This window comes from Schistocerca nitens, chromosome 3 (genome assembly GCF_023898315.1).
Source record: "Schistocerca nitens isolate TAMUIC-IGC-003100 chromosome 3, iqSchNite1.1, whole genome shotgun sequence".
Taxonomy (NCBI): domain Eukaryota; kingdom Metazoa; phylum Arthropoda; class Insecta; order Orthoptera; family Acrididae; genus Schistocerca; species Schistocerca nitens.
This window is the reverse complement of record NC_064616.1, coordinates 641,776,661-641,799,137: the sequence shown is the minus strand read 5'-3', so window position 1 is coordinate 641,799,137 and position 22,477 is coordinate 641,776,661. Positions and strand designations below refer to the sequence as shown.

At 40.5% G+C, this 22,477-nt stretch overlaps 1 protein-coding gene across 1 annotated transcript; it reads left to right on the top strand.

Annotated features, from left to right (window-relative positions):
• The first annotated feature begins 1,075 nt into the window (after positions 1–1,075).
• LOC126248596 (NADH dehydrogenase [ubiquinone] iron-sulfur protein 6, mitochondrial) lies at positions 1,076–1,619 on the top strand. The gene has a single exon (XM_049949721.1). The coding sequence runs from the start codon at positions 1,110–1,112 to the stop codon at positions 1,482–1,484; it is 375 nt and encodes a 124-aa protein (XP_049805678.1). The 5' UTR covers positions 1,076–1,109; the 3' UTR covers positions 1,485–1,619.
• Positions 1,620–22,477: the final 20,858 nt, after the last annotated feature.

The following is a 22,477-nucleotide window of genomic DNA, read 5'->3' as shown; positions in this document are numbered from 1 at the left end:
CAACTCACCATGTCCAGTCTCATAAGTAACTAACACTCATGACTGTAACAATGTATATTTAAAGCAAATCTTTATTTGTATCCTCATAGTGCTGCTACTAATGCCACTCGTATGCTGTTGGTGCTAAATTTTAATAGACATCATCTTTCACAAGTAAAAACATGCCAACTGAATTTAGTTTGTCGCAAAACTCCTCCTTTGTGCCACAGTTTTTTTCCATCAGTGTATTATCATTGCCTATTACATTTATTTGAAAGAAAGTAAGACTTTCCATAATGTAGCGACATTATAAAGGAGAAATACTAGAGATCTTAAGCAGAGCTTAAAATGAGTTGCTAAATATGCATCCAGACCTGATTCTTGTGGCAGCCCATTTTTGTAATTGGAATGTGGTGATAGCTGCTTTAGAATTTCTTTAAAATATGACCCCATATTTCAGGTGAGAAAGAAAGTAGGCATGATGTGCATGCTTCCTTTCCTTACTACAGCAGGATTTCAGTGAGCAATTTTATGTAAACATATTCTGCATTCTTATTCCATTTTACATTACTTTGCAGCCATAATCCTAAGAATTTGGCATCATACTTTTACCAATTTGTTCATCATTGATAGGGATGAATGGGATGTACATATCCTTGTTCAAAGGAGTGGAAAACATTAGTGTGATAATTTTTTACTATTTATTAAAAGCTGATTATCCCCCCCCCCCCCTCTCTCTCTCTCTCTCTCTCTCTCTCTCTCTCTCTCTCTCTATATATATATATATATATATATATATATATATATATATATATATATATATATATATATCTCTATTTGCTTTTGTTGTTTATTAGAAACAGATGTGTGGCTGACTATCTGAAAGTCTTTCTGCACAATATAAATTCCAGGATTCAGCACTTCTGCTTGATTCCCTGTATCTTAATAATCTGCTTCTTACTGTTTGTAATTTAGTTCTCATGATTCTTGCATGTGCTTTCTACATTTAATGAAGTATTTCACATCATATTGCCATACTTCATAGCTAAATGCATTTTGTGTCAGTCACTTTGAATGGGTCTTCTTTTCTTTGCAGATTCATGTAACAGGATAGCAAGATAATTCCAGGAATGGCTGCATCACTGAGCTCAAAGATCTTAGGATCTGAGCTCACAATTGTAAGAAGATTTTGCAACCATCTTAATGCAAAACGCTTTTACAGTGGTGTCGCAGAATCAGGTGATACTGTGACACATACTGGTCAAAAGTTTGAAGAAGATGACTACAGAAATGTTCGGTTCATCGGGAAAGAAAAACAAGTTAATCCAAATTTTGCAATCGAGCTGATTGCTGATACACCACCAATTCCTAAGAAAGAGCGTGTTGTAGCGTGTGATGGTGGTGGTGGTCCAACTGGTCATCCTAAAGTGTACATAAACCTTGATAAACCAGGCAACCATGCTTGTGGCTACTGTGGCCTTCGTTTCTTCAAAGAGGACCATTAGAAAAGAAGTTCTGTAGCACTTTGATAGCACAGTTTTGATGTGTTACCAATATGTCTTGTTATTAGTTACTTTTGCAAATCATGTGTACAAATAAATCTATTTAACATGATTAAATCTTGCATTACTACTTGACAAGGTTTTTGATATTAATCCAAAGTGTCTTGAAATTGCTAGTTGATATTGTACACCTGTTATTTTCATTTAGAAATAAGTGCTTCAGTTCATTAAGAAATACTTGTTGTCAACTTGATGGTAGTGTATAATATCATTCTAAGTGGTGGAGTAATGTGATATTTCTTCACTATGTCTGCATATGAGAGCCAGTTGGATCTTGGAAGATGACAGGTTGATTGTGAGGTGGCAAAGCCAATGAATGTGAAATCATAAGAATATGAGGTGTATTTTACACACAGTGAGTTTTAGAGAGCAGTTTATTTGTGGGGTCACAGCAGAGGGATTGAATTGGTAGGTTCAGTATTGACAAAGTATGGAAAATTTGCTGCCTTGAAACACATTGAGAGAGACCAGGTTCAAGGGTTCAGTATAAATTTAATATGACCTAATTCAACTAATGTGGGGCAGAATCAAGAACCTCCATGTCAATTACTAGGAAACCAAGAACAAGGTAACAATGTCCTTAAATCAGCAATGAAGTCCATAGAAAGAAGTAAACACTGCTAATCATGTAGTCAGTTATTTTGTGTGGATTCTTTAGACTCTGTAGTACCGTTTTTATTATGAATGGTCTAAAACTGAAGCATATTTATGTTTCAAGTTACAATATAAGACTTTTCATTATAAATAGGGCAAGAAAAGTTATGGCAGAATGGGAATAATTTAGGAGTACAGAATAATGCCCAAAATAGTAGAATTGTTGAATTGACCCCCCTACACACACACACACACACACATATATATATATATATATATATATATATATGTGTGTGTGTGTGTGTGTGTGTGTGTGTGTGTGTGAAGAAAACTCACAAATAGTAAAAGTGTTGAAATCCCCCCCCTCTCTCTCTCTCTCTCTCTCTCTCTCTCTCTCTCTCTCTCTCTCTGGGAGTGTATTGTCTATTGGGGGTGGATACAAGGAGAAAAGAGATGGGAAATGGGATGAGGGCTTGAGGAAGGATGACTTAGTGTAGAGGGAGGCAGCAGACTGTGGGATTAGAAGCAGCAAGTGCACAGGCTAGGAATACAACACATGGGCACTGGAGCCAGTTAGTTCATGCAGTGAACAAAACTAATGACATGGAGTACGGGATTGAGAGGGGGTTACAGGAGAGAGAAAGGGGGGATTGTTGGGTAGAAGGTATGAGGGCAGAGGGTTAGCATAAATTGAAGCTGGAAGTATTAAAAGAGTGAAGGGTGTGTTGCAAGGATAACTTGCATCTACATAGATCAGAAATGTTTGTGCTCAGGGGAAGGGGTCCAGACAACGTGGCTTGTAAAACAGCCATTTGAATCGATTATGCTGTTCTCAGCAGTGTGTCCTTACACTGGGTGGTCAACTCTGCTCAAGGCCAGTTTGGTGGTGGCCATTCATTCTGTGGACAGCTGGTTGGTGATCTTGCCCACATAATGCAGTGTAGAAGTTGCAGCAGATATCAGATATGGTATGTGTCATGACTGCTTTCACAGGTGGATGTCCCTCCAATGGGATAGGATGAGCCTGTGAAAGAACTGGAGTAGGATGTGCTGTGTGGTTGTATCGGATAGATCTTGCACCTGGGTCAGCCACAAAGATATGAACTATTTGGTAAGGGTGGATGGCGTAAGGATGGACTGTGATGATGTGTTGATTGGGGGTGGGGGGGGGGGGTGGCTGAATATCACTTTGGCAGGAGGAAGGATACACACACAGTTTGCTGAAGTAGAACTTAATAGTGATACATGGATGCCACTATTCATAGATCCTAAGCAGGCCCAATCATCAACAACACGTAATGTGATCAGTCCAAAGGTTTCCCAGTTGTAAGTGAAATGGAGGGGTTGTAAAGCAGCCATTCAACTAGAGGTTTATGGCTGCTTTACAACCCGTACTATTTGGATCCTTGCAACACATTAAATCCTGTAACCCTCCTGACCTGAGTCTTCACTTACCCACTACACTTACACCTTGTATCCCACATTCACCACTTCCTCTGTCCTGTCACTCCCTTTCAATCTACTCCTCCAGGTCACCATCATCATGGAATGCATGAACTCATTGGTTCTGGTGCCTAGCTGTTGCATTCTTATCTGCCTTCATTCAGTCAGTATGCCACCCTCTTTAAGCGTCACCTCTTTCCGCCCTCTACCCACAGCAAACTGCAATCCAGGTATCAGACATTTTTCTTCTCTTTTTTGTGTAACAACTCAGTGCTACCACTACTCAGTGAGTTATCTCCTTTTCTCCTATTATTTACTTTTAATTATAATTTTTATCACAGTAATGATGGGTAAAGTGGAGATGCTCATACACAGATATGGTTGTGAAATAGTTTCCATAAGATCATGCTCAATTACCGTAAATGTCATGATGTGGTGTGCTGTAATTCTCCAAGCAGTATTTTTACAGTCTTATAATGGAAGTTGTCATAGTTGGGTGATAGAAAGCATTTGTGCTATCACTCTGACCCAACTATTGTCTTGTTTTGTGAATTGTAACTTTTTAATTACATTTGAGTTATGTAACCTTCATTGTTTGTCACACCCAAAACACTGTTCTCTTGGTTTATTTGTTCACTAATATGCTTACCAGTCTGAACTGTACACTGTACTGTATTGTAAGTGAATTAAGTAATTTGCACAATTAGCTGCTACCTTAGAATATCAGTGTACACTTAAACTCAATATAAACAAAAATTAAATATGATGACAGGGCCACTACTGGTACAGTGTTCAATCTTTGAATAATTATTTTATATATTTAAGATATGGAGATGGAGTGGGCAGAAACATGAAAATGTTTGCAGAACTTTTTTGAAATGTTTGGATCATGGTATTCTTACAAATCTGAGGAAAGACAGATGAAATAGAAAATTGAGATGTTGATGATTGAGTGTTGGGAAGATGTTCATAACATTCAAATAGGATAGGGGATGTAAATTGTTGCCATGCAACTGTGTAGTAGTGGTACCTTTAGCCAATCATGGTTTGGATTTCAGAAGGGCCATGCTACTGAGACAGCTAGGTGTACATTTACTGAGCACGTAATAAAGTGTAAACAATAAAATTTCACTAGTTGAGATCTGCTATGCTTATTGAAGGTATTTGATTGTGTCAGTCATAATATTCTGTTACAGCAGTTAAGCTTTTAAGAAATACATTGTTCACCACATGTATGGTTTATTTCTCATTTAACAAAAAGAATGCAAAAAGTGACCCTAGGCTGTTCTGGTAATACAAAGAGGGATGCCACACCATCTGTATGGTTAGAAATTACAGTAGGCACCTCATAGGGTTTGATCATTGTGCCACAACTGTTCTTGCTTTGTTTTGATCTCCCTTTTTATTTGAATCAGTAAGCACAGTCAGTCCTGTTTATAGATTATACAAGAATTGTTGTGAAGCCAAGCAAAGAAGCATCAGTGGAGAAAATAGTAAATTATGTTTTTGTGAATGTTATTGAATGGTTTTGTATGAGTGGGCTACCTTGAAATTTTTTTAAACACAGCTAATTCAGTTTCATAGTGTGAAAAATATCTCATATCCTATGAACCAAGTATACCAACAAGAAATAATAAATAGGGGTACAAAAATTCTAGATTTTCAGGTTTACATATTGATGAAAGCTTAAACTGGAAAACCTGTGGCAAATTTTCATTCACTGATGTCTTATTGGATAATATTTACAGGTAACACCTCACATACTTACACAATATTCACTGCACAAAAGAAACTAATTGGAATAATGAGTACATTTATTCACTTACGTAATTTGTTACCAACAGGGGTATTCATGAGTGTAATACTAGAAGGAAGAATGATCTGTGTAACCCTGCACGGACTATGTTGGCAGAAAAAGGAGTGAAATATGCAGCTATGAAACACACTATTTACCCATGGAAGTAAAAAGTGTGAGAAACAATAGAAATGTTTTAAAATGTAGATTAGATTAGAGATATCTCTGTAAAAACTCGTCCTACTACAAAGAGTAGTTCTTGACTAGAAATAGCCATTTATTCAAAACAAAACAAAAAAAGCTTTAAATGGCCAGTATGTAGCCATATATACATTTTTTTTTGTTTGAAATGTGTATTCTGTCGGTTTGATTGACATCTTCCCCATTGTAAAATTTATTATGAATATGACCTATGGAACATGTAAACCGCTAATGATGCTATCTACAATTTGGCCATATCATTGTTAATTATTCATGATTTCAGAACAGTTTTTGAGTACATGTTGGGCCTTACTAATTACATTAAGAATTCTCTTTCAGTGATCATTCATTCATTCATCCCTCGGATACTTCATAGGTTTAGTTACAGTGTGTGAAAACAAAGATTAATCACTTTAACAGGTGGCAGACTACATCATTTCACAAGAGACTGTTTTCAAGGCTCTCGACCTTCCCAAATTACTCTCTTCCAATGAGTTTGAAGATAAACATAGCTACTGAGTTAGTAAAGAAATCTCTAGACTAAATTTGTTGTATACTTGATGTATAAACTGATAATTGTACTTTTGTTGTTTAGAAGAGTCTGTCTGCTTATTGATATCCTTGTACAGACTATTTATATCCATTCATTCATTCATTCACTCATTGTGTAATGCAGACTTATGAGGATGTAACTTGTATGTTCTGCAATAAAATTGGTTGTAAAGCTAAGATTGAAGTAAAGGTAAAGATGAATGATGTGGCAGAAGTCACTGTAATTAACTGAAATTTTGCAGATAAGTTATTTTAATGAAATCTGTAACTGTAGTTTTCATTTTTTTTATAATGCAGTGAATGATTGGAAACCCTGTGCTTTGATTGTAGAAGTTATTATGGTGTTCATTTGGTGCAGAGAATAGATATTGATGCTGAGCTCATTTAAATTTTGTGTTGATTAGCTTTCTGCTTCACAAGACATTGCTTTAAGATTGTGTGAAAGAATTAGGGGTCGTACATGTAATAGATAGTCTTTGGAGTCCACAAAGTAATAAATTTTATGGCTGGAACTTGTTTTGTGGAAATTATAAACCTGTGAGTCTTTTTATCAAAGTCACAGGATCCATATACTTGTGCTGTGCTGGAATGATCATTAAGATTATTTAGATGTTGCCTGAGAGAAAGTGGTCAGATATTTTCCTTACTCAGATGAATATCTTCTTTGTATGCTGCAGCAGGGAGTTGACATTTTTTATATTTAGTGTAGAGTTTTTATGCAGCAAGTGAGCTTGGAGAAAAATTGAGCTACTTTAGCCTCCAGCCTCTTGTTTATTATTGCTGCATACTCTTCTCCACTTTTTTGTTTACAAAATGAATTGCATTAATATTTGAGTCTGATTTGAGGTGCAGCCTTCCAGATTATGTTGGTATTGGCAATGCATAAATGTACCACCACGTAACTATCCTATGGTAAATGAATTGTCATGATGTACAGTTAATCACATTACATAACTTAGTAGAGTCTGCAATTCAGAAGTCTCTGAGAAAGCAGCTGGTAAGTGACAAAACATAGGAAGATTGTAGAAAAGCAGGAGATAACATTGACATAGTTGAATCTTACAGTGAACCGAAACCCACCTCTAAATTTATGAACTTAATAAATTCATTTCTATTTCTGAAAACTGTCTCCAGCCCTACCCTCCCAAAAACTACTACTATAGTAATAATAATAATAATAATAATAATAAAAGTGCAGGTGATGAAAGTATCACTGTAGCAGCTGGAGTTCAAGGGGGAAAAAATTACATCTACTGAGTTGGCAGAAAGAAGTGCTGTCATAAAATAGTCAGTACTGTGACACATTAAGAACTTTTTTTTTTAGAGAGAGAGAGAGAGAGAGAGGTTTTGCATGCCTTATGTGAAACTAAGAGTTTGAACAGTTCAATTGACTGAAATTAGTGTAAAGATTATTAAAAAGAAAAGAAGGCAACATTAGATAACACATGTACAGATTTACACAAGATTGATCATGATTTGTGAGTTTTTGTGATTTGTACCAGTAAAGTGACAGGAAATTTAGTGACATTAAAATTTCCTTCAAATTTCTATATGAACTAAGGAAAATCAAGACCATCTGAACTAAAATATACTGTAAGACTGATACTTATAATTTTTAGTCATATGTCTAGTACACTGTTTGTATTTTCACAGACAGATTAAAATATACAATTTTTAGATCTTTATTAAATGACACCGCAGATCTAAATATTTTCACTAAGAATATTCAAATGATAAAGCTTTAACAGGTGTAATCTGCAAATGGATTTCATTATGTATGTAACGAAAGCTACATTTCTGTGGAATGTGTGTTTGAGCATGGATTTGGTGTAATGTTTACTTAACTTTTGATGCTTCTCAGTCTGGTGTCATAGTAGGGTACATTCCACATGAGCGAGCTCCACTGTTCAAGGCAATGATGTCAGTGAGTGGGCACATGACACTAAATCACATTCAATGAAATAACATATATATTTCCCAGCCTTATTTTGGATTCAGATTTTCTGCTGGCACTGACAAAAAAATATATATATATTTGTTTTTATTGCAATGTTTTAACTTATAAATTATTGCATATAATTACTTTTTCCATTGAGTATTTAGCTGATTTTATGGACATAAGTGAGTACTTGTTACCACACCACTGTCCCTCCCCCCCCCCCCCCCCCCCTCCCCGCTGCCCCTTTCTGGGGCTCAGGGCTCTTTTCACAAGTATGTATGTGGCGAGCATGGGGCCTCAAACTATTGCAGTACCTGCTTCCTTTGAGTGCTGCAGCTTCTCGTCTCCAATTATCCTTATTTCTCTTTCTCATGGCGGCAGCCTTTGCTGTTGACCTGTCTATTTTCCTAGGTTCTGCTTTCTTTCATTGAAATCTTCATTCATTATCCTTGCATCACTTCGGCTGAAGTGCATTTGGTCCGCTTTTGGGTTTGACTTCTATTTTGAAAATATTTTTCTGTGGAGTGGACAGACATAATGCCTTAATTGGGAAAAATGCGCAGTGGATCACTATTAGTTAAATACCTCTTATGTTTCAGTACCTCAAACTCTTCCATGATGTGAATATGTGTGTGACATACCAGTGACTATTTCTTCACATAAAACTTGGAATATGGTGCAAGGAATTACCTTCCACAGAGCCCTTGCATTTTATACAGAGAAGGAGCTACGATCTAATCTCAAATTGGAAAGTGTTCATTTTGCCCAATGCGAAGAAAAAAATCCTAAGGATAACCACACAGATACAGTTGCATTCATCTTAGCCCCTGGAGGAAACTTCTCCCAGAAAAAGTTACGGTGTACGGGAGTGACAGGAAACCTTATGTCCTGCTGTCTGTGAGATGTTTCTGATGCTTAAGATTCGGTCATATGTCATCCTGTTGCACGGCAAACAAAAAACACAAACTGGATGATAACTCCACAAAGGTCCATGACAATTATTGAACTACATGAAAGCAAACATAAATTAGTTACAAACTACAGCGTGCACGCATTTCATTCAACATGTAAACACCACTACAGATATTTGTTGTTCGATATGCCCTACAACATTGGCGATGATGTAGTGCAGATGAATAGTGAAATTCTGCATGACCTGCTGAAGTATCAGAACACTGATGCTGTTGATGGCCTGAATAGCTGTTTTCAGCTCAGCAATGGTTTTGGGGTTATTGCTGTACACCTTGTCATTAATATAGCCTCACAAAAGGAATTGCATGTGTTCAGATCCGGGGAATATGGCGGACAGTCAAGGCCCATGCCATTGGTCTCTGGGTACCCTGAGCCAGAATGTGGTCCCCAAAGTCCTCCTCCCCAGTGCTACTTCAATGGGCTAGAGCTCCGTCTTGCACGAACCATATCTTGTCGAAATCAGGGTCACTTTGGGTAATGGGGATGAAATCATCTTCCAAAACGTTCACATACCATTCAATAGTCAACATGCCATCAAGGAATATCACACCGATTATTCCATGACTGGACATCGTGCACCAGTCACCCATTGAGGGCGAAGAGACTTACCAATTGCAAAATGCAGATTCTTAGTCCCCCAAATGCACGTTTTCCTTATTGATGAAACCATCTAAATGAAAGTGGACTTTGACACTAAACCAAACCATACTAATTCCCATCATGCCCTGCAGCCAACCATGCAGTTTGAGTGTCCTAATGCAAATTGTTCAGAAGTTACGACAATTTTATTTCATATAGTTCAGTAATTGTCACCCTGTATACACAGAACACCATCCCTCCACATTTGCCCAGTGAGAAAATGCAAGAATATAAATCACTTGACTGTCTGCTATACACTGAAGTGAGAAAAAAATCTTGTTGACATGATGACCAAGTATGCAAAAGTTTGCTGTAATCCCCCACCCCACTTCGTTTTTTTTTTCCAAACCAAATCTACTATCCCCCTTGTGGGTGACACATTCTTCAGGAACCACTTCCCACACCCAGACAGAGAAACAGCTTCCTCTTCCAGTGTCTACTGTTGACAGGGCACCCTCTTCCCACAAACCCAGAGATAGGAGGCCCAACACTAGCCAATGGCTGAAGGTGCTGCAACCTGTAAGTCCTATGGCTGCCCAGTCTTCATCTGTCCCCATGTATACCGTTGATTAGCCATGGTAAGAATCTTGGCCACCAAAAGTTGTGAAAAGAAGAAGAACTGGGAGAAGGCCAATCTTGTGCCAGATTCCTCCCATGCCGCCAGATTCTGAGTCAATGCTACTCGACTTTGTTCCTCTTGAACTGGTGACAGACTGGTCCTGGGATGTGACTAGTCCCCCTGACCCCTTCAAACCTAACAAGGATACCCACAACATTATGATGTAATGGGTACTACTGTTACCTACTGGAACTGCAATAACTAATTTCATCTTATCCTGCAGTCTCTATTGGGCTCCAAGAAACTCACTTTACTGATGACCATTCCTCAACATTTTGTAGTTACCATGCATTCTTTCAGAATTGTGTTGGCCCAAGGAGGGCAGCTTTAGGGTCTGTACAATGGTTGTTTGCATGTATGTCATTACTGAGTAGATTTCCCTCCATACAACATTAGAAGTGATAGCGATGTGAGTGCAAACTACCCCAAAGATCACCATTTGTAACATTTATTTACTTCCAGGCAAGGCACTTAGCCCCTTGAGATGAAAACCTTAATCCTGCAGCTGCCCCCCCCCCCCCCCCTTCCTCCTCCTTCACCCATCTGAGGATTTCAGTGTGTGCCATCTAATTGATCAGCTTCTTTCCATTCTCTGTCTGCTTCCTCAATGAGCGTACTCCTACCAACTTCAGTGCCACCCATGCTGCCTTTTCAGCTATCAACCATACGGTCTCTTCACCCAGTTTCATGTCTTTGCTCCATGATTATCTTTGTGACAGTGACATCCTGGTGATCATTTCACTTTCTTGTTAGTACGCTATGGATCAGTTACCCCCCGTGGATTCTCTGAAGAGCCAACTGGCAGTTATAAAACTCTGCTGTCACTTTCGCCCTCTGTTAGATTGCATTGATGAAATCGAGAGTGTACAGAAACAGACAGGAGAGATCTAGGCAAGTTGACTAAAGAACAGTACATACCTGTATAATTCTGGCAGAATTTGGACCATCACAGGTTTCTTGAAGATTGGGGTATACAGAAGGTGCACCTGATGAGCTAGCTATCTTGGTCAAAGACCTGGGTAGAACATAGGAGAGCTAGGTAGGTACATGTTCACAGAATAGAAACGGAGACAAAGCCATGCATCTGCCACATGTCTCAGTTACCTGCTTGGAGGATCTCACCTGACTCCTCCCTATTGGTTGAACAATCACCGGCATGAGAACCACACTGGGGCCAACATCATAAGCTGGTACCATGGGCAAGCTGTGAATAGTCTTCAGAGCAACTAACTCAAGTATAGCTGTAGCAATTGACAAACAAAATTTTAAATAATTTTTTTTTTACTGCCTCCAAGACGTTGAGTCTTTTACATCCATCTACATCTACATGGTTACTCTGCAATTCACACTTAAGTGCCGGGCAGACGGTTCATCAAACCACTTTCATACTAATTCTCTACCATTCCACTCTCGAATGGCGTGTGGGAAAAAGGAACACCTAAATCTTTCCGTTAGAGCTCTGATTTCTCTCATTTTATTAAGATGATCATTTCTCTCTATGTAGATGGGTGTCAACAAAATATTTACGCATTCAGAAGAGAAAGTTGGGGATTGAAATTTCGTAAATAGATCTTGCCGCAAAGAAAAGCACCTTTGTTTCAGTTACTGCCACCCCAACTTGCATATCATATCAGTGACACTCTAACCCCTATTGTGCAATAACACGAAACGAGCTGCCCTTCTTTGCACTTTTTCGATGTCCTCCATCAATCCTACCCGGTAAGGATCCCATACCGCACAGCAGTATTCCAACAGAGGACGGACAAGTGTTATGTAGGCTGCCTCTTTAGTGGGTTTGTCGCATCTCCTGAGTGTTCCGCCAACAAGGCGCAGTCAGATCGGTAGGAGGAGCCAATTATTATTTTGGTACAGCTGTTGAGTATAACCTCTACCCATAGTAATTCGCAGGAACTATCTATTTCAACTTCACTACAAGATAAACTACTACCAACAGACACAAACACACCATCCCCTACTTTATTTAATCTATCCTTTCTGAACATGGTTTGCACCTCTGTAGAAATTTTGGCAAAATTTATCCTCGGCTTTAGCCAGCTGTTTGTTCCTATAATGATTTCAGCTTCAGTGCTTTCTATCAGTGCTTGATACTCTGGTACTTTTCCAACACAGCTACAACAATTTACAACTACTATACCAACTGTTGCTTGGCCGATTCTCGTTGTTTCTTTGCCCTGTACCCTTTGAGACTGGAGCCCTTTTTGATCTTTCGAGGGCTGTCAAAAAAACGCCCAGTCCACGCCACACAGCCCCTGCTACCTGTGTAGCTGCCTCCTGTGTGTAGTGGCCACCTGACCTATTTAGCAGAACCCGAAACCCCACCACCCTATGGTGCAAGTCGAGGAATCTGCAGCCTACACGGTCACACAACCGTTTGAGTCTCTGATACAGACCCTCCACTCGGTTCTGTACTAAAGGTCCGCAATCGGTCCTGTCGACAATGCTGCAGATGGTGAGCTCTGCCTTCATCTCGCTAGCAAGTCTGGCAGTCTTCACCAACTCATATAGCCACCGGAAACCAGAGAGAATCTCTTCCAATCGATAGCAACACACATCATTAGTGCCGACATGAGCCATCACCTGCAATTGGCTGCACCCTGTACTCTTCATGGCATCCGGAAGGACCCTTTCCACATCTTGGATGACTCCCCTTCTGCAGGAGTAGAGTATTAACGTTTTATAAAGTGAAAATTAATTGAAAACTTTTTGGAGACGTGATAAATTAAAAAGGGGGCTTACGAGCTAAGGGGGGCATCTTTTGTATCACAGGAAAATCAGTTATATATAGGGACCTAATTCTGTAGTTAACAATAGTTACAGTTTTTAAGAAGAGTTGTCAGGGGTCATGGTGGTTTACAGGGAATTTTCGCTTGAAGTTTTCTCATTTTACAAATTGGGTTTCTGGTAGATGGCAACAGTGGAGAGGCCAGGTATGTTGAGTTGGTGGAGTGGTGTGGTCATTGGCTGTGGCAAGGTAGATGTGTAGCCAGTGGCAGCAGTTGGTGCCCTTTGAGTGGACCGACACTGGAACTGCAACACTCCCTCCAGCAGGTATTGACGAGTGCCGAGGGGAAATATGGGCAGTAGTTAAGTGTTTCATTTAGAAACAGTTCTGGAAAAATTGCTAAATGGTTAAATGTGAGAATCAATCCAAAAGCAGTGGTGGTCATGGCTTAGAACTAGTACAACTTTCATCGCACACGTCTTACTGATTTGTTATAATATGGCTCAAGGTTGCTGAACTAGAACTTGACATTACAGTAGTTTCAGTAATAGATAACTATAGTCTTCTGTATTAACTGTTTCATATACACTCCTGGAAATGGAAAAAAGAACACATTGACACCGGTGTCTCAGACCCACCATACTTGCTCCGGACACTGCGAGAGGGCTGTACAAGCAATGATCACACGCACGGCACAGCGGACACACCAGGAACCGCGGTGTTGGCCGTCGAATGGCGCTAGCTGCGCAGCATTTGTGCACCGCCGCCATCAGTGTCAGCCAGTTTGCCGTGGCATACGGAGCTCCATCGCAGTCTTTAACACTGGTAGCATGCCGCGACAGCGTGGACGTGAACCGTATGTGCAGTTGATGGACTTTGAGCGAGGGCGTATAGTGGGCATGCGGGAGGCCGGGTGGACGTACTGCCGAATTGCTCAACACGTGGGGCGTGAGGTCTCCACAGTACATCGATGTTGTCGCCAGTGGTCGGCGGAAGGTGCACGTGCCCGTCGACCTGGGACCAGACCGCAGCGACGCACGGATGCACGCCAAGACCGTAGGATCCTACGCAGTGCCGTAGGGGACCGCACCGCCACTTCCCAGCAAATTAGGGACACTGTTGCTCCTGGGGTATCGGCGAGGACCATTCGCAACCGTCTCCATGAAGCTGGGCTACGGTCCCGCACACCGTTAGGCCGTCTTCCGCTCACGCCCCAACATCGTGCAGCCCGCCTCCAGTGGTGTCGCGACAGGCGTGAATGGAGGGACGAATGGAGACGTGTCGTCTTCAGTGATGAGAGTCGCTTCTGCCTTGGTGCCAATGATGGTCGTATGCGTGTTTGGCGCCGTGCAGGTGAGCGTCACAATCAGGACTGCATACGACCGAGGCACACAGGGCCAACACCCGGCATCATGGTGTGGGGAGCGATCTCCTACACTGGCCGTACACCACTGGTGATCGTCGAGGGGACACTGAATAGTGCACGGTACATCCAAACCGTCATCGAACCCATCGTTCTACCATTCCTAGACCGGCAAGGGAACTTGCTGTTCCAACAGGACAATGCACGTCCGCATGTATCCCGTGCCACCCAACGTGCTCTAGAAGGTGTAAGTCAACTACCCTGGCCAGCAAGATCTCCGGATCTGTCCCCCATTGAGCATGTTTGGGACTGGATGAAGTGTCGTCTCACGCGGTCTGCACGTCCAGCACGAACGCTGGTCCAACTGAGGCGCCAGGTGGAAATGGCATGGCAAGCCGTTCCACAGGACTACATCCAGCATCTGTACGATCGTCTCCATGGGAGAATAGCAGCCTGCATTGCTGCGAAAGGTGGATATACACTGTACTAGTGCCGACATTGTGCATGCTCTGTTGCCTGTGTCTATGTGCCTGTGGTTCTGTCAGTGTGATCATGTGATGTATCTGACCCCAGGAATGTGTCAATAAAGTTTCCCCTTCCTGGGACAATGAATTCACGGTGTTCTTATTTCAATTTCCAGGAGTGTATATATTGGGTAGTTATAGTTAAATTTTCCCTATTTAACACATTACAACACGAAAACTAATTACCATATGAGTACCAAACTTGGTAGCATTGATGTCCAGAGTATGGGCTGCATGATTTCCATGCATCACAGCGCCAAAATCCAGTTCAACTATGGCCACCAGGTGCCATGATCAGTCATCGTGATGCATAATCTCACACAGCTGATCAGTCGCAGTGCACTTGTTGATGTGTCAACATGAGCTTGGACAAAAGGGGCAGGGCATTATTGGTGAAGCTCTATCATCAAAACAGCAGTAATGCTGCAGTTGCACTTCGATAATATCGCTGGCTGAAAATATTATGGAAGGTCCCTCTTTCTCCACCTGCTGTGCAGAGCATGATGAATTTCAAATCTACTGGAGAGCTGGGCGTCTCTCTGGTAAGAGGCCGATGACCAGTTGCACCGCTGATGAAATCGCTGTTGCTATGGCAGGCAACGGTGCGCGCAATCCCCAATCATCAGGCAGTATGTGTGCTGTGTCGTGACAGTTGAACATCTTGTGGTCCACTGTATGGAAGATGCATTGAACCATTCTCAAATGGTATCTGTAAAAGATCCACATCGTACAGCAGTTTGCACCACAGGATGCACGAGGACATATTGACCTCACTCTCCACTTTCATGCAACGATTGAAGTTGATGACAGCTGACTCTGGACCATCCAATGAACACACGAAGGGTGACGGGTGAGGTGAACACAGAATTTCCAAATGTGGGGATCTTCACCTCCAGTCACTCTGCATGAAGTTCCTCTGTATGGTGAATGTGTCACCGTATGGTGTGGCATCACAGCTATGTTCATCATTGGCACATTCTTCTTTTGTGAGCCCTTTTTGTAACAGCAATGGTACCAGTATGTAATGGTATGTTCTTCTGTAGTAGCACATTAAGCGTCTCAATTGAATTGATTGTGCATTATTTCTCTTCCCCATATCCTTGATGTTAATGCTACCAAGTTTGGTACTCTTATGGTAATTTGTTTGTGTTATAACATGATAAATAGGGAAGTTTAATTATGACCACCCATTACTACTTGGTTTCCTAGTGAACCACAGCCCATTGGTCTTCCATTTTTCTAGATACATTCTCAGTGCCTAATCTACATACTCATGGTAGCTCAAAGAATTAAAATGGGTAGCAGTCAACTGAATGGGCATAGATTACACTCCACTTTTCACAACAAGAATAAATGAGGGTGACTAGTGCAGTCACAAGAGGTGTGCAAGATCGCACCGTGTGTAGAAGTTGTAGTTAAGTGCTCTATAAATCAAGATTATTTAGCATTACGCAATAAAATCATGTCAGATGGCATCAGAATATGCTCAGTTATGTATTAATGGTATCGTTCACATTGCTTCACAAACATAGACCAACAAAATATATCTACATTTACATTTATACTCCGCAAGCCACCCAATGGTGTGTGGCAGAGGGCACTTTACGTGCCACTGTCATTACCTCCATTTCCTGTTCCAGTCACGTATGGTTCGCAGGAAGAACGACTGCCGGAAAGCCTCTGTGCGTGCTTGAATCTCTCTAATTGTATGTTCGTGATCTCCTCAGGTGGTATAAGTAGGGGGAAGCAATATATTCGATACCTCATCCAGAAACGCACCCTCTCGAAACCTGGACAGCAAGCTACACCACGATGCAGAGCACCTCTCTTGCAAAGTCTGCCACTTGTGTTTGCTAAACATCTCCGTAATGCTATCGCGCTTACCAAATAACCCTGTGACAAAATGCGCCGCTCTTCTTTGGATCTTCTCTATCTCCTCTGTCAACCCGACCTGGTATGGATCCCACACTGATGAGCAATACTCAAGTATAGGTCAAACAAGTGTTTTGTAAGCCACCTCCTTTGTTGATAGACTACATTTTCTAAGGACTCTCCCAATGAATCTCAACCTGGCACCTGCCTTACCAACAATTAATTTTATATGATCATTCCACTTCAAATCGTTCTGTACGCGTACTCCCAGATATTTTACAGAAGTAACTGCTACCAGTGTTTGTTCCGCTATCATATGATCATACAATAAAGGATCCTTCTTTCTATATAGAGAGGATATAAAATGTAGACTGGTAATGGCAAGGAAAGCGCTCCTGAAGAAGAGAGATTTGTTAACATCGGGTATAGATTTAAGTGTCGGGAAGTCGTTTCTGAAAGTATTTGTATGGCGCGCAGCCATGTAGGGAAGTGAAACATAGAGGATATCTAGTTTGGACAAGAAGTGAATAGAAGCTTTTGAAACGTGGTGCTACAGAAGAATGCTGAAGATTAGATGGGTAGACCATATAACTAATGAGGAGGTATTGAATAGGATTGGGGAGAAGGGAAGTTTATGGCACAACTTGACTAGAAGAAGGGATTGGTTGGTAGGACATGTTCTGAGGCATCAATGGATCACCAATTTAGTATTGGAGGGCAGCGTGGAGGGTAAAAATCGTAGAGGGAGACCAAGAGATGAATACACTAAACAGATTCAGAAGGATGTTGGTTGTAGTAGGTACTGGGAGATGATGAAGCTCGCACAGGATAGAGTAGCATGGAGAGCTGCATCAAACCAGTCTCAGGACTGAACAACAACACAACAACAACAACAACAACAACAAGGGTCAGTTGACACTCCCTGCACCAAGTGCCTATCCGCTGCAGATCTTCCTGCATTCGCTGCAATTTTCTAATGCTGCAACTTGTCTGTATACTACACCATTATCCGCGAAAAGCTGCATGGAACTTCCGACACTATCTACCAGGTGAAAAGCAATGGTTCCACAACACTCCCCTGTGGCATGCCAGAGGTTACTTTAACGCCTGTAGACGTCTCTCCATTGAGAACAACATGCTGTGTTCTGTTTGCTAAAAACTCTTCAATCCAGCCACACAGCTGGTCTGATATTCCGTAGGCTCTTACTTTATTTATCAGGCAACGGTGCGGAACTGTATCGAACACCTTTCAGAAGTCAAGGAAAATGGCATCTACCTGGGAGCCTATATCTAATATTTTCTGGGTCTCATGAACAAATAAAGTGAGTTGGGTCTCACACGATCACAGTTTCCGGAATAAATGTAGATTCCTACAGAGTAGATTCTGGGTTTCCAGAAACGACATGATACGTGAGCAAAAAACATGTTCTAAAATTCTGTAACAGATCAGCGTCAGAGATATAGGTCTATAGTTTTGCGCATCTGCTCGACGACCCTTCTTGAAGACTGGAACTACCTGTGCTCTTTTCCAATCATTTGGAACCTTCCATTCCTCTAGAGACTTGCGGTACGTGGCTGTCAGAAGGGATGCAAGTTCTTTCGCGTAGTCTGTGTAGAATCGAATTGGTATCCCGTCAGGTCCAGTGGACTTTCCTCTGTTGAGTGATTATTCCAGTTGATTTTCTATTCCTTGGACACTTATTTTGATTTCAGCCATTTTTTCGTTTGTGCGAGGATTTAGAGAAGGAAATGCAGTGCGGTCTTCCTCTGTGAAACAGCTTTGGAAAAAGGTGTTTTGTATTTCAGCATTATGCGTGTCATCCTCTGTTTCAATGCCATTATCATCCTAGAGTGTCTGGATATGCTGTTTCGATCCACTTACTGGTTTAACATAAGACCAGAACTTCCTAGGATTTTCTGTTAAGTCGGTACATAGAAGTTTACTTTCAAATTCACTGAACGCTTCATGCATAGCCCTCTTTATGTTAACTTTGACATCGTTTAGCTTCTGTTTGTCTGAGAGGTTTTGGCTGCATTTAAATTTGCAGTGAAGCTCTCACTCAACATTGTCAGTGTCGGAACAAAAATTTTTGTTTCGATCTGTTAGGTAGTCTGAAATCTGCCTCGTATTACTCTTACTGTGTGTGTGTGTGTGTGTGTGTGTGTGTGTGTGTGTGTGTGTGTGTGTGTGTGTAACACAGTGCAGTTGTTGTTCAGCTGCAGTTGAAATGTGCAGTGCCAACCGTGAACTTAAAGTCTTGAAAACATCAAAAGAACATGCAAACATGGTGAAATACTTATGCAAACAATCACATCAAGATCCAAGACATATGCGGATGTAGAGTGGACCAGAACATGCAAAATCTAAATACGTTTCAGAAGCACTCAAGCTTCCTTCAGGAAATAGTCCGAAATTGACATTTACATTTATTTGATGAACCTAAAACTGTTGAAGCTTGTGCATAGGATAAAGTACACCAATCTGGATTGCTAATAACAAAAAGCTTAAAGCACCAGCTGGCTCATAGTACATTAGTTGAACCCAAATGTAAAAAGAAAGGTAAACAAACCATTTGACGACACTGCAATGACAAAAAATATTAACATAGTTTTGCTTGCTGACAACTGCTAGCAGAGGTATTGCAGGAATGCTTAGCTGCCACAAGATGCAACTATTATGAACATTGTGAAAGCTGGATTGCAGGAAATATTGGAGGACTACATAAACAAAAATTGTGTGTTACATAATTGATGTGGTTCTAGGCAGCGTAATGATATATACAAAAACAAACTGAAAATTGCAACCACTGTTTCAAGAGAGAACTGAGAAAATGGATGATCAAAAGTCGATTGTGATAGGCATACCACAATGTCATGACCGTATGGAATCTTTTGCTACAAACAAAGAGAACCAAAGAGCTAATGTGACCTACAGACAGATCTGCTAGTCCAATGCAAATGTTCTTTCTTCAGCAGAGATGAGCTGGAAAGAAAACACTTCACAGTACGTGGCATGCATCTGAGTAAAAGGGGAAAATCATTACTCCATCAGCGAATTAAAGTGTTTTTGGATTATGTTCATCATAGAAATGAGGACTGTGACACTGTTGCACTACAATCATAAGAAAGGCATACAAAGAATTGTACGCAGTCAAGGCAATCATAGGCCTGCAAAATCCTTCTTTACCAGCTGATCTGGAAGCTGAGGAAGCCATCACTGCATGCCCATCTGCAGTAACAGCAGCAGCAGAGACAGAAACACCACCAACAGAAGGAAGGAAATGACTGCAAGTGAAATATGTAGTGTAACAAGAAGGCAAAAAATAGTGCCACCATCCCATCGGAAAGATTTTTTTCACATTTGTTATGAAGAGGATGGAACTGCCATGATTAGTTGAACTATATGTTTGACAGTATTTCATCAAAATAGACAATCCATGAAGAATAAAGTTCAGCAACTAGAATTAGAATTGCAAATACTAGACAGTACCATTGTATGTACCACTCTTCAGTGGCACATACAATGCAGTGTGCAAGGAAAATGATATTTGATATTTTGCATTAACATCATATGACCTGGCCTGTTTCTATAGCAGAATTTCATGAAAGATGGGGGGATCATGCATTATGTGAAAAAAGGTATTACATTTAAAATCAGCAAACATCTTATTGCCTGAAGTCAGGTCAAACATTGTCAGTATTTGAAATAACACAAAACAGCATGTCAAAAAAATTAATTGTATTTTGTTTGTATACATCCACTAGTGGTAATATGGACATTTTTTTTTCTCAGAGCTTCGACAAGGTATCTAGTGGTTGCAATTCTAATTCTAGTTGCTGAACTTTATTCTTCATGGATTGTATATTTTGATGAAATACTGTTAAACATTTAGTTCAACTTATATGAAGGGATTTAAACATCAACACAATTAAATCAAATAATGTCAATAGCACATACTTGAATATCGTCTGCAGTGCAGCATAACGTAGCTTGAAAACTGTCCAACAAGAGTGACCCAACATTCTTCCTCAGTAACAGACCATTTAGCAACAGACATAGAAAGAAAGCACTGCAAGTTACTTGTTCAAAATCTAGGGTATCAGATCATCTCTGTTAGACATTAAAAGAAAATATTCACGCAGAAAAGTCAGCTAAATTGAATGCATACAAAAGATCTTCTCAAAATCAAAACTATGTCGATTCTCATTTTAGTTAAAACATGAACGATGGGAGGAAGTTATGTATCCAGGAACAAACATAAACAAAATGTTTAATAAGTTCGTGACAGTATTAAACTAAAATAAGAGGGGGCATTTCTCAAAACATTGGAAGAAAAGTATATCAGTGAGCAAAGGTATAAAAAAAATTCTCTGAAACTCTAAGGTATCTCACAGCTATCAAAAAATAGCTGCACTGACTCAGCTTTTTCAGAATTTTACAAAAAGTACAGAAGAACTTATTAAAAGGGTACTGCCAGCTAAAAAATAAAAAGCCATAATGTACAAGCAGTAAAACATTACTAAAGCCAGATAACAAAAGCAAAGCAATTTGGAACATAATCAAACAGGAGACAGCAAATATTGGACAAAAACGTTTGCAAACAAAGATTAAAAGCAAAGATGTTCAAATTAGCAACCCAAAGGAACTAGCAAACTTCCTGAATGAGTGTTTCAGCGGCATTGCTAAGAAACTGTAAGAGAAATTTCCACACCCACATTCTATGCCACTAGGGCCAGCCCTTTTGTACAACAGAGAAATAGGTGGCACAGGTAATACACCAATTAAACAATTAAAAAAATCCACAGGGTGGGCTGAGATTCCAGTCAGTGTCCTTAAGAAATGTATAAACAACATAAAAACCCCATTAACAATGATAATTCATGTATCTTCCAAATCTTTCTGGAATACCTGAAACAAGCAAAAGTAAAAAAAAAAAAAAAAAAAAAAAAAAAAAAAAAAAAAAACCAACAACAACAATGGAAACCATAGTGAAAAATAGGTTAATGAAGCACTTGTATAAATAGAACTTTCTTGGCCATGGAAAATACAGTTACAACAGGCACCTTTTTTATGACAAACAGATGGGACTTAATCAGGAGCATCCCTCGACCCATGGGTAGGCAGAGTCCTAGTAGACAAAACCTACTTTGCCTCCATATCTTCTGTAGTTGGGCACAGAATGTGTTTCTTCCCATGTAGTTGGTGCCAGCATGTTCACTCTTATTGGGATTTAGTGGATCATTGCTGCTTGCATTGCAAACAGATGTGGTGGCCCATACTGGCCAGACTTTGCTGCTCCCAGCACAGATGGTGTTGGGAGCGTATTAGTCCAACGACTGCATCGCAGCTAACAGTGTGGCAGTCAACACTACCTCTGCTACTCTCTGTAGTGTCTCGGCCAGGTGCAAGACCTTTTCAAGTACTGCAGTATGTGTGGAGATGACTGCAGCCAGCTGTTCAGGGTGTACAGAAGTTACTGTGCAGAGGTGGGGTGCAGCTGGGTTGCAAGTGGTGGCTGTTTCCTGTCCTGCTGCATCCCACCATATTGTTGGCTTCTTCTCTGCACATTTTCCCCCTGGGAGAATCAACTCAGGATTTGTCTGGGTGCGGTGGGACGGGTTAGGATTGCAGCATAGCATTGTGTAACAGTTTGATCACTGCCTCTCATCGTACGGTGCA

What these genes read in the sequence shown, in the direction of transcription:
- LOC126248596 (XM_049949721.1), top strand. Translation starts at nt 1,110, where the DNA reads ATGGCTGCATCACTGAGCTCAAAGATCTTAGGATCTGAGCTCACAATT.